The 16,091-nt window shown below is 32.5% G+C and overlaps 2 protein-coding genes across 11 annotated transcripts in view; one reads left to right on the top strand and one right to left on the bottom strand.

Moving 5' to 3' along the window:
* Positions 1 to 468: 468 nt before the first annotated feature.
* Positions 469 to 16,091, bottom strand: part of AdipoR (adiponectin receptor) — a 114,337-nt gene continuing 98,714 nt past the window's right edge. For 9 of the 10 annotated variants that reach the window (XM_072522944.1, XM_072522942.1, XM_072522943.1 and 6 more), the window contains one exon: positions 14,599 to 15,022. In XM_072522944.1, coding sequence (XP_072379045.1) covers positions 14,760 to 15,022 — 263 coding nt within the window. In that variant the 3' untranslated portion in view covers positions 14,599 to 14,759. Of the gene's footprint in view, positions 7,996 to 14,598; positions 15,023 to 16,091 lie in introns of those variants that run through there. The other variant, XM_072522941.1, reaches the window with a different exon arrangement.
* Positions 3,314 to 13,888, top strand: LOC140434581 (uncharacterized). The gene is made up of 3 exons (XM_072522950.1): positions 3,314 to 3,539; positions 3,594 to 3,671; positions 3,800 to 13,888. Exons 1-3 carry the CDS (start codon positions 3,314 to 3,316, stop codon positions 4,171 to 4,173), a joined length of 678 nt encoding a protein of 225 aa, XP_072379051.1. The 3' UTR covers positions 4,174 to 13,888.

Here is a 16,091-nt window from a genome sequence, read left to right on the forward strand (position 1 = left end):
TATCTGAAAATTTAATAATCTAGTATCACAAATGCTTAAAAGATACACACAAAAATATTTATGCGTTAAAATACCCGTTCACCTACCCAAAACGGACGGCTATGAACGGTACTCTAAATTCGCAATTGATGGAATCGAATCAACTCTGGAGGATAAATAATCGTACTGGAGTTATTAAAAAAACTACTTACAAGGCGCCATCTTCAAAGAGCTCTAGCTCCTTTAGGAAGCATTTTCGGACTAGATGAATTGGGTTAAATCGTCGTAAAATTATCTGAGGAATCTCCAGTTTTCGTTTGTCAGGAGAGTTTCTGGACACCCTGTATACGTCTATGGTATAAACACCGTTTCAACAAGAGACATCTTATTTAGAAACCTCTACGTCCGCTGCCGAATCGTTTTTGATAATATCCACCGCGAAAGCCTACATTCATTGAGAATCTTAAAGGTAATTTTAAACACAATTAATTTGTTTGAATATTTTATTCTGTAACATTACATTTCAAATTTAAAAACAGATATATCTACAAAAAATAGAATGTACAGTGAAATAACTAATTAAAATATCACAAAGAAAAACTAAACACTACTATCTAAGATTCCAAGTATAAAAAGTATTATTGCAAGAAAATAATGAAACTAAAGCACCATTAAGTTAATATTGTGTGAGTTCCAGTTCTCGAAAATAGGTTTTAGTACATAACATATAAAACAAGGATTCCAAAAGGCAAAGATTTTACACATTTTCTATTTTAGTCTACTATTCAGACCAGTAGCTAATTTTGGCATAATATACAATATTATTCTTAATAGGAGAGTTACGAAATAACACTTGCAACAAATAAATATTATGGCACACGGCATTGAACTATATTTTACAATACCAGAGGGTGCCTAAATTTACAATTTTCCATTCCCATTCACTCTAGTTTACATACATATATACATTCTAATTTACGACTTTCCGTATTCTATGTGTATTTATTTTCCCATTAATCTTACAGCTATTATGATGCATTCACAAGAGTGTGTTAAACTAAATGGCTGTTAACATATATTTACTACTGATCTAATCTGTTGATAGTTAAAAATGCCAGAAATTAATCTTTAAAAAACTACTGACTCATAATAAACTAAACTTATCCTTTTCTTAAGTTATACCATAAATGGAATATTAAAACAAGTTAGTAACAAAACAAACATGAGATAACACCAACAAAATTGAGACAGCAGAAGATAGAAATCGAATTGTTATATGATCTCTCCATATATTCATGTCGACACTGTAAAAAGGGTTTTATCCCTTTGTTTCAGTCTTTTGAGTTATTAATTTCATTATTTATGTGTATAGTTGGTAGACTACATCTCTAACACACATTCTTGTCAGTTTTGGTTTTGAAGGAAAAAACTGATTGGCCTTCAAAGAGATTTAAATGCCATGTGGAAATGAATACAAATTAATAATCTACTTCTAAATTTAAAAAAGTGCGTTTTTATGGGCACACATAAAGATCTGAATGTTTTGGTTGGATGCAAGGTCCACTTTTCCACAGCATATTCTCTGAGTATAGTAAATTAAGTTTAATTTTATTGGTTGTTGCTATTTGCAAAACCAGCCAAAAACATTGTCGACGTTGATCTCTTTTCATCCAGTATCATCGTTTTTTTTTGAGAAGTACTTCCCGATAAAACCAATATTTTCTAGAACATGAACACACCCAACAAATAAATTTTTGGAAACCCTCCATAATTTCTATTATCTAATTTTTTTTATATATTTAATTATTTCAAATACTACCGTTAATGGTACACAATAGCAAAATATATATATATTTTTTATTAATCACTGATAATGATAGTAGTCTTTTACCTGTATATTTTAATCGATTCATAAAGATACAACAAAAACCACTAAAACTAAAAAACAAAAAATAAGGTACTGAGATTAAGACAGTCCACCTACATTTAGACTCATTCTAAATTAAATGAGCTCAAGAAAATTGCTATATGCTTTACGTTCGGTTTTTATTAGTTATTAGCCACTTTGATACTAAATTATATGAAGTCACTGTTAATGCTTTTACGACACGCATTAATACCAAGTTTATAAATTTAACATACCGCAAATGTCATTTATGCTGAGGTAGGCGAGATGACGTATTTTCGCGTGAAGTCACCGACTCCACACGACTGGTAAACAACTGGAACGTCAACATTCATTCGTGAGTATATACGATAAGTTAGTTATTGCAAAGTATTAATATTATCTGCTCTTCAGACATATTTGCGGGTGCCACTGTTTCTTTGTAACGATTTCGCTGAAAATGGTCGTCCTAAAACCTGCGCGACAAACTTCAACATAATTGGCATTTATTGTACATTATTATGTAATACTGTTCAACTGCGATGGGCAGTAGTTCAATAGGTTTTGATATATTTTTAGGATTAGATTCCTTTATTCGATCATTTAAAGTCTAATTTCTGGTCAACGCCTTTTAAATTTAGTAAAGTTTGAAATTTAATTAAATTCTACAAGAGCTTATCCTTTTTGGTAATGCTGTAGTACCTCAGGACTATTTTTGATGGGTTCAGAGTAAAAATCGCCATTATTAAATCTTTTACTGTACTAGTTGCACAGGGGTCAACAATGATTATGAATGAATATACATAGCATTTCTCATAGAGAATAATACATTTGTATTTGAAAGTAAATTGGGCAATTAACGAAAGTTTCGCCTTGGACAACGTTTTGCGTAATTAAAGGTACTGAAAAATAAATAAACTAGGAACTACAAGTCGGAAAAATTTGAAATAGATGAAGAATACAAAAATATAATTCGATGAATAATTCACTTTAAAAGGGAAATATAGGTCAAATTACACACACGCTTTTTTTGCAAAGGTTGTTATGTAGAAAGAAAATTTTTGAAAATATCAACAAGTAATAAATTTTTCTTTTAAGGTCAGTTACTGACAAGTCTCGTTCCGAAGGTGTTTCTTGTGGTGTCATATACATTTTAGATGCAAGCTGCTTCTGAAAAGCTACCGCAATAAAAGCATTAATACAACAACTAATCCTATACCCTTTTAATTACGGTGCTTCTTGATTTTCATAAGATTAACAGTGACTATATCGATGGTGTAGCGCACAAATGTTGTAAGTGCAATCTGTAGGAAAAATGAGTTAAGTATCACGTAAGTATATTTAAAGCTATAGAATTATTATGCACAAAGGTGGTAGATTAAATCCATAAATTTAATACCTCTAGCGCCATCTGCCATTCAGTATAAGTACTTTACACTTAAAATCTGTATGCGCACTTGTTGTAAAATCACCTACCACATTTGTGCATGTATTTCTTTGACGGTTTATCCAACAAATGGTGTACCTACTACTTTACACGTGTTAATTTTGAGGTTATACAATATTGTTTACTTGAGTGACAAAAGTATTTTGTGCTTGCTCCTGATTTTCTGTAATAAAATGACTTCCAGGGTGGCAAAAATAGTAGAATTGGCATTAATGCAAAGGAAAACTGGTATGTTATTTATAAGACATGTTTAATTTTAAAAGTAAAAGTTTTGTTTTCTAGATTCTAGTATAATTGATCATCAAAAGGAAAGTTCCACAAGTACGTCTGAGGTTATTCTATCCACGGAAAGTATATCAAGTAAGTAATATTCTATCAAGTAATTGTAGAGAAAACCTCATAAATAATATGAAATAAATTTAAAAAATGGTTAATTTAGGTAACTAATAGTCCCTGTTTTATACATTTGTAATTTTTTTTGTTTGTAGATGTGAGCAGATTACAAAGTGAGCTTCCCAGCACATCCGGGACTGCAAAAATGTTTTCGGATGCATCAAACAATGACAGTGAAAGTGAAAGAGACCCTTTTGAAAATTCTAGTGAGTCATACGTACCTTCAGATTCAGAATTAAGCTCAGATGAGGACCAGATAATGGAAGAGCCCCTTGAACAACACCGGGAAGAGCTCGCACAACAAAACAATAAAACAAAGAAGAGAAAACAAGGTAATAAGTTTTTATGGAAAAGGTCCATTGTGAAAAGAAATAGGCTTAGTGGAAAGAAATATATAAACAGTAGTGGAAAAACAGTTGAAGAAAAGAAGCCTTTGCCCGTTAACTGCACCAAATGTAGGTATACCTAAATGTGAAAAAAATATTTCTGAAGAACTAAGAATAATTATTTGTCGCGAATACTGGGAAATGGGCGACTATGATAGGCAAAAATGACACCTGAGTTCATTAGTGACCGATGTTCCAATAAAAAGAAGAAAACAACAAGTAGAACAGTCAAGACGTAAAACTTCAAGGATTTTTTATTTAAAAAACTTCGAAGGCTTGAGAATTCGAGTGTGTTTAAATTTTTTTTTGTAAAACATTTAATATTTCCCATCGGGTAATTGAAACATGTATGAAAAATGTGGGTAATACTCATACCTACACTGGATTTGATAAAAGAAAAGGTAAAAGACCTCATAATGTTACAAAGGAACAAGATGTATTGCTTGTCAAGGAACACATTGATAGTTTTCCACGTGTGGAATCACACTATTGCCGGCGAGATTCAACGAAACAGTATTTGTCTTCAGATTTAACTTACTTACTTACTTAATCAGTAGACCCATTTGTACCTTTCGGTGTTGGGCCGTTTAAAATACAATTCATTACAATACACTATTTGACAGTCTTCTGAGGTGTCCTAGCTCTTAACGAACTTTCTCCATTCCTTCCTATTGGATGCCATCTGTGTTGCTTCCTGCCAAGTCTTACCCTTACTCTGTAGTATCTGCGAGATGTCACTGTTCCATTCTTTAATGGGTCTTCCTCTTCTATTCTTCCCTATTGGTTTGGCGTCCCACACTCTTTTAACTTGTCTATTATTGTCCATCCGGGTTAGATGTCCGAACCATGCCAATTTTTTCTCTTTGATTGACTCGAGTATCGGTTTGATTTTGAGTCTTTCTCTTATTTCTTCATTTCTGATTCTATCAGTTCTTTTTACTCCTATCGTTCTTCTGAGGTATTTCATCTCTGCTGCCTGAATTCTGCTCTGATGTCTTTTGTTTAATATCCAATTTTCTGCTCCATATGTCACTGTAGGTCTATATATTGTTTTGTATATTGTCATCTTGGTCTTTGTTGATATTTCTTTGTTATTTAGGAATCCTCTATTTAGTGCTTGGAATAGTTTTCCTGTGTTTTCCATTCTGTTGTTAAGATCATCCTCGATGTCTCCTTTGTTGTTGATTACTGTTCCTAAGTATTTGTATGAATTTGTCTGTATTATTTTTTGTTGGTCTATCATTACTTCTATTTAATCTTCCGTCCCTTGTTTCCTTGATATTTTCATTATTTGAGTCTTCTCTTTGTTTACGTTTAAGTTGTAAGTAAGTAACAACTTAAACAACTTCAGATTTAAATTTATCCCAAATGTACAGATTATACATTGGCTTCTGTGAAAATCGAAACGTGACCAAGGTTTCTAAATTTGTTTATCAGAAGATATTCCACAAATATGACCCAGCATTGGATTTTTTCATTCCGAAAAAGGACCAGTGTTTTAAGTGTAATGCTTATAATACTGCTAAAGACAAGGAGCCATTAAAAGAGGAATTTGACAGTCACAAAAAGAGAGAAAAGGATGCAATGCAGATGAAATCTGAAGATAAGGAAAGAGCCGCTAGAGAAAAAGGACAAACTTTTAGAGCCGCAACATTTGACTTACAAGCAATTTTGTCAGTGCTATTTGCGGGAGATAATCAAATATTTTATAAGTTAAAGCTAAATGTATATAATTTTACAATTTTTGATGCGTCAGATGCAACAGGTCATTGTTATGTATGGGACGAAACCCATGGGAAAAAAGGCAGTACAGAAATAGGAACGTGTCTCCTTAAATACTTGTATAGCTTATCGGAAACTGTGACGCATGTTTCTACATTCAGTGATACATGTGGAGGCCAGAACAGGAATAAGCATTGCTCTATGCAGTAAATACAATTAAACATTTGGAAGTTTTCGATTTAAAATTTATGGAGACAGGGCACTCCTATTTGGAAGCTGATTCAATGCACGCCACAATCGAAAGAGCAAGAAAGCATAAAAAAATCTATTCTACAAGAGAGTGGTCTGTGCTAATTTCAGCTGCAAGAGTAAAACCTAAACCATACTGTGTACACAATTTAAATTTCAACGATTTTTATGATCTACAGAAACTTGCTGACCTTATGACTCCTAACAATACTTTAAATACAGATAAAGAAAAGGTTCAGTGGCTGAAAATTAAATGGATTCGTTTTGAGAAAAAAGATCCTTTTTTAATTAAATATAAATACAATTTGTATGATGATACTTTTTTAACCATAGATGTTTCTGATACAAGGAAACTAAGAGGAAGGTCACAAACTTGGGAGTCATTAGCACTAACCCAAAAATATTTTCACAGATTGCCGGTATCCCAAAAAAAGAAGAAGGATCTGTTATCTCTTTTAAATTGCGGTATTATTCCACAAGATTACGCTCATTTTATTAATGACATTCCTGTTACTAATGAAACATTATTACCGGACGACAACGAATAGTTTTTTTTTAATATACAAATTTTGTTTTAATTCTTTTTTAACACATTTTGTTATTTCATTTAAAGAAAAATGTTAAGATTAATTGTTTGTTGTTATTTGAATCAAAACCTGTGTTTTATCATCTGTTCACCGTAACATAATTTGAACCAGTTTGCCAAGTACTGGTTATGCACAAAGGTGGTAAGTAACAAAGTATTTAACAAAAATATTACAAGTCATTTTTTTTTAAATGTTATTAATTAAACTTATATTTGATTGTCTTTTGACTTTATTGAAGATAATTTGTGATTTTCTTAGGAATTCGTGATTTAATAGAAAGGTTTAAACTTCAAACCGATTTTTCTCAAAACAGTAACTTTAGCACTTACAACATTTGTGTGCTACACCATCGATATAATACTTTTAATACCAAATAATCCAATAACAACCGATTTCTAAAATTAGCACTAAAAGCATCGTTACAGAGTATGAAATAGTAAAGCAGGTATTTAAAGACAGTGCAATCAACAAATCTGATGAAAATTTTGTTGAATGTACCAAATTTTAAATGCTTTATAAGAAAAGGTAAAAAAGAAATAGAGTTACAATTGATTTGATTAAAACTTGGACGATCGGTTTCGAGATCTACAATTTCAGCTCATCTTCAGAAGAAATGCTACAGTTGTTATAGGTTGTTAAGTATAGATTATATCAATACTATGCCTATAATATACTAGTCCTATCGGCCTAGTCCGTGTGATAGGGGAGATATAACGGATCCGTCTTAGGAAGTTTAGGTGTCTGAAAGGCTCATAAATGGGTCCGATCTACCATAAACAAAAGCCTATAATATGCAAACTTTTAAATAATATAAAAGTATTTATTACAAGGCGATAGATTTACAGTAAGTACTCAATTTGTTTGATTTTACCAGGGCAATGCTGGCAAAAGAACCAAACTACTGCGCTTATATTGGCGTAAGGGCAATGCTTTGAGGAAAAATATAGTTTTTTCCTTAAGGCCGTAATTTGGTTCCTTCATCAGCACTGCCCTGGTAAAATCAAGATAATAGAGTGTACTGTAAACCTATTGCCTTGTAGCGTGATGTAAGTATACTTGCTCATTCTAGGCTTCGTATTGGAATAATTTATACTTAACAACCTTTGACAACTGTAACACATTTCTTCTCTCTCTCTCTCTCTCTCTCTTTAGTGGTTAAGTATCCGTTTATCGGGAACTTGAACAGGTTATAATAAAACCAATTATGAGTAAGTCTTGTTCTTTTTTACCTTTTGAAAATGGAATTACATTTGCAAACAATTTATCATTTGCTTTATAAGAAATACCTAACTACAGCTTGCTAAGTTGTGTTCTTCATAGTAGTAAAGGTCGCAATATAGGTGGGATCTTTGAATAAGAGAGAAAATAGATTAAATATTTTTAGAATATCTAAGTTGGTGATTATTTGCAACATACAGCATCCACCATTTTATTTATTATTCAGACATGTACAGTGACAATTGTAAAACTATAACGTTAAATACATATTAGTTTTAAAATAATCGAATACAATGTAAAATAAAAGTCTAACCTGAAAGTTTAAGACATTATTTAAAAAAAGGACCAGTATGTATAAAGTACATGAAAACGCATATTTCGTACAAAAGTCAGTTGTGGAACTAATATTCAGTAAGCGCTCGCGAGGTGAGATTAATATAGTGTAGCTCCAGAAAAAAATATGGCTAAGTTTGAAATACTGTTAACCAAACTAGAAACTGTCAAGGAATTTTAACAAAAAACTGATATAAATTCGCCTTATGTTACCTTATATTAGTCACCATTTGACTGGTCTCTTAGGTATAATCTATTTTCATATTATAAGAACCTTTCTAAGTAAGATGTCCGTTAAATACCACTCGTATTGCCCTCAACAGCAAATCTTTGAATATTGATAGCATGCAGGACACGAGAGTATATAGGTTAAAACAAAAATTGTTACAATAAGTATTAGATATGTAGAGTCATAACAATTATTAAAGGACACAACATTTTACTTTGTTATTTAGACACAATATACATATTTACCTTTGTACAGTGTAACGATGTTCTGATCGTTTAACAGTTCGAACCGTGGGAGTGTCAATATTTGCGCATCCACTTCTACAACGTGACGGCGTAGTGGGAATCAGAACGGCTATTTAAGGCGTGTGAATAGCGGAATTAGACAGTCTTGTAGCTAGCGCTCTAGGCTCCCTGACTCGCCGGTGTAGTGAACCAGCGAGACATTCTGGACAGAGATAGTTCCGTATTGAGGATCATACTCTGTCCCTAACCAAGCGGAACCCATCGGTATTGCGTATTGAGCATTACCGTGGATCTGCACAGAACCAACCGGGACAGAGATTTCCGTATTGAGGATCATACTCTGTCCTTAGCCAAGCGGAACCCGTCGGCATTGTGTATTGAACATTGCCGTGGGTCTGCACAGCTAAATATTTTGTTTGCGAGCATATTCGGAGCTTTCGCTGAATTGAAGCGAAAGCAAGTATATTAGTAGTACTAATTAGTTTCTTTTCTTTTATAGGTGTTTGCCGGGGAATTCATTCATCGCGGGACCGAGACGGAAACGTAGAATTCATTTTATTTTTGTTTTATAAGTATACAACGTAGAATTCCTTTTTTTTAGTTTTTATTTATTGTATATATATACTTAATAGATTTATTTTTATTTCGAACCTGTGTTTTACTGAGTCTGTCGCCCCGAAAGAGCTACCCATCTGATAAAGGAAGGAAAAAGAGAAGGCAGACGACAAATTGGCTACGTAAAATCAAAGATTAGATCTCTAGACGATAAAAAGGTGGAAAAAATGGAACAGACCAAAGCTTTATGGACGTAATTCAAACTGTAAGAATAATCAATACTTCTTACTGGAAAACCCAAGAATATAAGATATAGACCGGTGTATAAAACTTTATAAGTTTTAATATGCCATAAAAGTCATGGTACTTCAAAGCTTAAGTCAATACTCAAAAGTATTGATTACTATATTTTATCGCGAAAATACACTGACAATTACTGTAGAGATAGATAATGGTTACATATTAATACTTCAGGTGGCTCCACAAATAGTAAAATGATTTCTGCATGGTATATGTTTTAGATACCGACAACAACACATTTAATAACAAAAAGATTCTTCACGACTCAAGAGTACCATTAATTTACAACTATAAAGGCAACTCTATGGACAATTTAAAGATAAACTAACTTTTTAAAGCTTTAATGTCAATATTTAATAGTCTTAGTGAGTGTAATTTTTCAGTAATCAATATTTAAACTCTATTCAACGGTTTATTTTTATAAAGAATCTTCCAAGAATGTCATTTAGAAAGGTACACCGTTCATTACGTTAGGTACACACTCCCAGATCCGCAAATTAATGGAAGAACTTACACACAAGAAGTAATCTCCTCTAGTAAAGATAATAATCTTGTCAAATATGAGATAAATCAAATACACACTGCATAAAACATAAAAAGAGTAATGCATCACTGGGTGATAAGACATATTTTGACTTTTCTATAGAGTGCAGAAAAGTGATATTTATGCCATCTTTGTAAATGGCGAGTTATACAGTTTTTATTAATTTTCTCAAAACCGTATTTCCGTTTTGACAATCTTTGCCGTAATAACTTGTGCTGAATCGGAATCCATGTCAGTTTGCTCTATCTAATACAGTTTTTCATTATAAGATTAGACAGACAAACGGACGGACGGACAGACAAACATGATCTATAGGATCGAAAATTTAATGTTCGTATGATAATTTCGATCCATAAGCCATATCTTTTCTGTGAAAATAATGTCTACAAAGCTATCGTCACAAAACGCTTAATAGTTCCACTTCTGTATTTCATCAGTTCCGAGTACAAAATTTAGCTTTCCGATATATCATAGATGAATCTTTGGTAATATTGTAAATTTTCAGTACAATTTCTCTTATAGTTGTAAACTATAGTATGTTAAGTACTACTAGTATTTTAGAAATAACTTTTATAATTCAAATTAATGGTTTAAATTAGGGATGTGCCGAGTAGAGTACCTGGCCAATCCAGCTGGAACCGGAATTCTTATAGCTAACCAGACCTGACCCCAGAAGTCCGGCCTACCTATAAAGAAGTAATCCAACCACTTAATTTTATTTTATAAGTACTTACGATAACATTTTTTATTTTATTGAATTTTTTTCCGTAGAGATCTACATCTACTTGTTCTGTCCAGACTAGACAGCTACCTTTAACTGAATTCAAATCTTTACACAACATATGGAGCATCAATGATAAACCTGCAGAGATAATTCATTATAAAATTGCGGAAATGATTGGTATTGATAATCAACTGTTTTCTTTGGTAATGGTAATGGAAAATGCTGGGTTTAAAAGATTGCTAAGTGAAAAAATAATCCCTCATATTTACAATAGGGAAAATTTTTTAGGTTAGGTAAAAAAATCGACATCGATTTCTTTATCATCAAAGTTTTATTAAATTTACAGGAAGTTATACCGAACTTGCAATAGCTGACAAAATTGCAACACTGACAAACATATTGGTCATTGAGAAACAAAAAATTAATTTATTGTTCAGGGACAGCGGAGCTAATATGGTAAAAGGCTGTAAAGATGCAGAAATAAACAGTGAGGGGTGTTTTTTACACAAACTGCAATTAATAATCAATGATAGAAAAATCCTCAAAGAACCGTATCAGATATGATAAGTACTGCCCGCCGAATTGCAACTCATTTCAATCTTAAATCACTCGTCTTAAGCATGCAACAATAAGGGAAATACAAGAGTTGAATATGTACTAGAAAACAATTATTCAAGATGTACAAACACGGTAGAACTCAACTTCTACATGTAAGAAAGGTTGCTTCACTTGAGAAGTCGTGTAATTATTTATCTTACTAAAAGTAGCGCTATAAATAATTTAGGCAGTAATCAATGGGACCTTTGCAATACGCCTTTGAATTACGTAGACCTTTTGAAGAGACAATGAAACTAATGAGCAGCATGGACTTAGCTATTTATAATAAAATAATAAAACAGTTATATGACGTTGAAACTACGAAAGAAAGTGCCATTACTGGAATCAGCAAAAGGTTTTCCGATCGGGAGTCCAAGTTTTATCATATTTACTATTTTAGATCCCAGATATAAAATATATTTCTTTTCAAGCAATACTATAGTTAAAAAAAACAAATTGGAACTATGTTACTCACGATAGAGATCGATGGAGGGGTTGGGAGAGGCCTATGTACAATAGAAAGATAAGCAGAAGAAGAAGACTGTAGATCTTCTTCTTCTGCTTCTAAATTTGTTAGCTTATTAATTTAACTTATTTTAAAATTTTCCAAATTCCGGCTAGATCATGATGCTGACCAGACAGAAACGGTAGTTCGGGCCAATTGGCCGCATTAGTGGCACCGCCGGAATTCCGGTACATCCCTAGTCCAAATAATAATTTATAATGGTTTTAAAATTACTTGACATTAAAGTAGAGACTGCTTTTAGATGATGTTTACAACAAAATTAAGTTAAAAAGTTACAGTCTGGGCGTTTCATTCCAATCTCAATATTGATACTTTTACTTATTGCAACTTAGAATCAATGTTCGTAAACCATAATATTATTTTTCTTTTGTCTAAATAATTATTTAAAATATTGTAGTTTAATTGTATATACATACCGTAGGAGCGTAGGAAGAAATAAACATATTAGATTTAATAAAGCGTTGAATGCTATGCTTTCAATTGGTTATTATCAACTACGCTGATTTTTTTTTGTTAATAATTTTCACATTCTCCGGTTAAAATGCTATTATCTATTAAAAAACGATGTTTTTAACGTCATTATTCCGGTTTTTCAATCAATCGTTTTTTTTTGAAAATCCCATTTCTAGTCGAACTAAAACAAAAAAATTGGTTGTGGAAAACCGTACTATAAAGCGTAGGTGATAGAACTGTAAGTTGTATAATATATTTGAGGAACTTAATTTTGATGCTGGGAGAAAAATAAATACATGTATGTTACTAGAGCAATTAACACTAATACTAAACAGAGTACACTAATCTGTGCGAAGTTTTAAAATCTATGAGTTTATCTATCCATTTCTTAGCATCCCAATCGTGTATAATCAGGTTTACCGAAAAACTAAATCGGGGAAGAAAAGATAAATGTCCCTTTTAGAATTGTTTATACTTAGAGTCTTACAAACAAATAGTTTTAAAGTATGTGAATTTATAATTTATAGAAGAAATAAAATATATTCTAACGAATTGTATAAGTTTTCATTAGCAAATTAATCCTATTCTTTGGCACAATAATTACAAAATCTCACCATAAACATTTTAAACGTGTTTTTACCGTCAGATAGTAATATATTTTTCAGTATTTTATTATTTTTCTGATCAATATCGAGATAGCAATGGAACATATACATAATAAACGTTTAACTTTCTTTGAAGTACCGATAGCGGCAACAGTAATAGAGATATCTTATTTTTATTAGTTTACAACCTACTAAAAACTGTTTTTTTCAATGTCATTCAAATCTCTATTATTGGAGATATAAATAGGCTTTTTATTTCATATCGAAGGCTAAAACTATAAAGATTTCCAAGAGAAGTCCAGGAATCGATTTAGTTATAAGGAATAGCTCAAGTGGTTTGGCTTCACATAAATGTGTGGTCATCAAAATTATTTAGTTCCAAATTTGGTTATAATTAAGATACTCCAACTTTGGTGGAAGGAAATAAGCAATAACTACAGCTAGTCTAAAAATATCTAGTAAAACTGTCTTTTTACTCATAGAAACCAAAACCACAAAATCATCATCATAATCCAGCCTTCTGTGCCCAAAGTTGAACATAGGACTTAATTATTTATTATTAATTATACAACAAGACTAGTTGAAACCAAGACAGCAATATGACAAAGAACGATGATTGATTCACTCACTGAGAATTTCGGTGTAAAAATATTTGAATTTCAAATTAAAAAAAAGTGCTGTTAAAACGGCTAACTACTACGAGGCGTACACTAAAATCTTTGCAGAATCATCTCGCGGAAATATTTCGACTTCGCATTTTGGTATGCAACATCGTGACTGATGATGAAATATGAATATATGGAGTCCGAAACGAAAAACCGGTCAACGGTATGGGTGTTTACAAGACGAGTCAAAGCTAACAAAATTAGTCCACTCTCGTAGCGTTAGCAAACAAATGGTCGACAATTTTTTTTTTAAAAAGGGAAACGTCGCATCCTTTTGCATCAGGACAATGCCAGCTCTCACACGGCTTATATAACATCCGAGTATTTTTGAAGGACGAAAAACACCGATTTGGTTTGCCATCCTCCATACAGTCCTTATTCTGCACCGAGTGATTTTTTGCGTTCACGAGAATCACAATTTTTAAGACGTCAGTTTGTTCGAATATACAAGTGTATTAATCATAAAGGCGAATGCTTTGAAAAACAATAAAGCTGATTTTCCCCAAAAATATGTTTTCCTTCTATGATTTGTGCAAAACTTTTAGTATACACATCGTACCTTTGCGTTTGATTTCTTGGGGTATCTTTAAATTAACATTTCGTGACTTGACCTATCCTCATTTTAACATTGACCTATGTTCAAATAAATTTTATTTTGATTTAATCGACATAATATAAATGATGACGTTTGCGAAAATATCCAGCGAACCAATTACTCATTAATGACTCGGTATATATGCCTGCAACTAAATAATCTCATACCATTTAGATACGAAAACAACTACATCGCCTAAAGAACGCAACTAAAATGATCACCAATTAGTAGCAAACAGATTACGCACTACAAAAGTATCTCCAACGTTACCGTTATTTATTAAACTTTTTTCATGTCTACACATATATGTGACAAACCAGAGCTGTGCAAAACCTTGTGTGTAAATAGAAATACAACTAACAAAACATAAACGTATAATTGGGATGTTTTAATAAAATTCTTCGGTCCAAGTAATTTTAATCGAAAACATTCAGATTACTTTTAAATAACAATGTCAACAAAAAGATAAATAAAATTTTTTCCTATTCGGAAAACTAATTTTCCTAAAAAATAAAATACCTATCAATAGATGGGTGTATCAGGTATTTCGCATTGTCCGATCGTTACTCGATGCATTGCCATTTCAGATATACCATGATAATGAACTAGAGCGCCGCCCAATACGAAAACGTGGAAGATTTGATGTGAGTGCAACCAGATATCACACTTGCCGGGGAACCACCGTTCCGGTATGCGAAGCGCGTAGAACAAGGCGCCAACGATGTACAGCATTCCCATAAGTACTAACCAACCAAGGTATTTTTGGCTAACATAGTTAAACCAACCTAAAAAATAAATAGTTGAATGGTTAGAAAATCTACAGTTATATTATACTTATAGTAAAATAAACATATACATCATTTAAGGTTAATGCAAGTATGAAGTGAAAGGTTTTAATTATTTGTTGAGTTGTTCGCGGTTTTCAGCTAGTCGAAATAGTTGTTTGGCACGGCGTATTCCTGTCCAATTGCGAATGTTCTTTAGCCGGGACATCTTTTAAATTCCAATTCCTGTGCGACTCTCGACTTCATCCTTCATTGGAAGTTGAAGGATTCTGTATTGCTCGCTTCTAATAATGTTCTTATCCGCCTTCAGCTTTGTTGTGGTCTAAATTGGTTGATCAAGTTAAACGTATTCTCCAATTTTTTATCGAGTGGCTGAAGAGGTACACGAAATAAATCTTGCTTCACTCTTCGTCCTCAGTGCGAATGGGAGTGTGAGGGGGTGGTGTGAGAGGGGGAAGTGAGAAGGAGCTTGATGAGGAGAGAGGCAGTGAGAGGGAGGGGAGGCAGAGGACAAGAGAGAGCATGGAGAGAACAGACAAGTGATTAAAATTGCATATGAGTATCCTGTGTGGAACAAGAATTTAAAATTTAGCTATTTTTATACTATACATAGTAATTCTACTACACTTACATAAATAGACCAAAGAACTGTATGTAAAAACTGATAATTATTGGAGTTACCTGTTAAAAACAAGAGGTGACAAATATATCCTCTCAAAATAAATTCTATCAAGGGTAAATGAAAAATTGCGAGTACAGGTGACAGGTAACTCTGCTCATTGCTAATATAGTAATGGAAAAAATAAGACCAAAATTGCGCCAAGGAAAAGGTTATATGATGAAACACAAAGTGATGAAAATATTGTCAATTATGTCTCTCTAGTCGCTACGACCGAAGCTGCAACATTTTTAATATGACGAAAAAAATAACCAGTATAAATTCTCAGCAGAAAAACTGTAAAAATTAAAAATCGCTTTATTTTTAGGTAAAGGAAAGTTGATCGTTTGTAACATTGGTAGTAGCGACGGATTTGTTCCTGGTAGCTTATGGGCTTCTGAATCAAAAAAA

This window comes from Diabrotica undecimpunctata, chromosome 2, assembly GCF_040954645.1.
Source record: "Diabrotica undecimpunctata isolate CICGRU chromosome 2, icDiaUnde3, whole genome shotgun sequence".
NCBI classification, from domain to species: domain Eukaryota; kingdom Metazoa; phylum Arthropoda; class Insecta; order Coleoptera; family Chrysomelidae; genus Diabrotica; species Diabrotica undecimpunctata.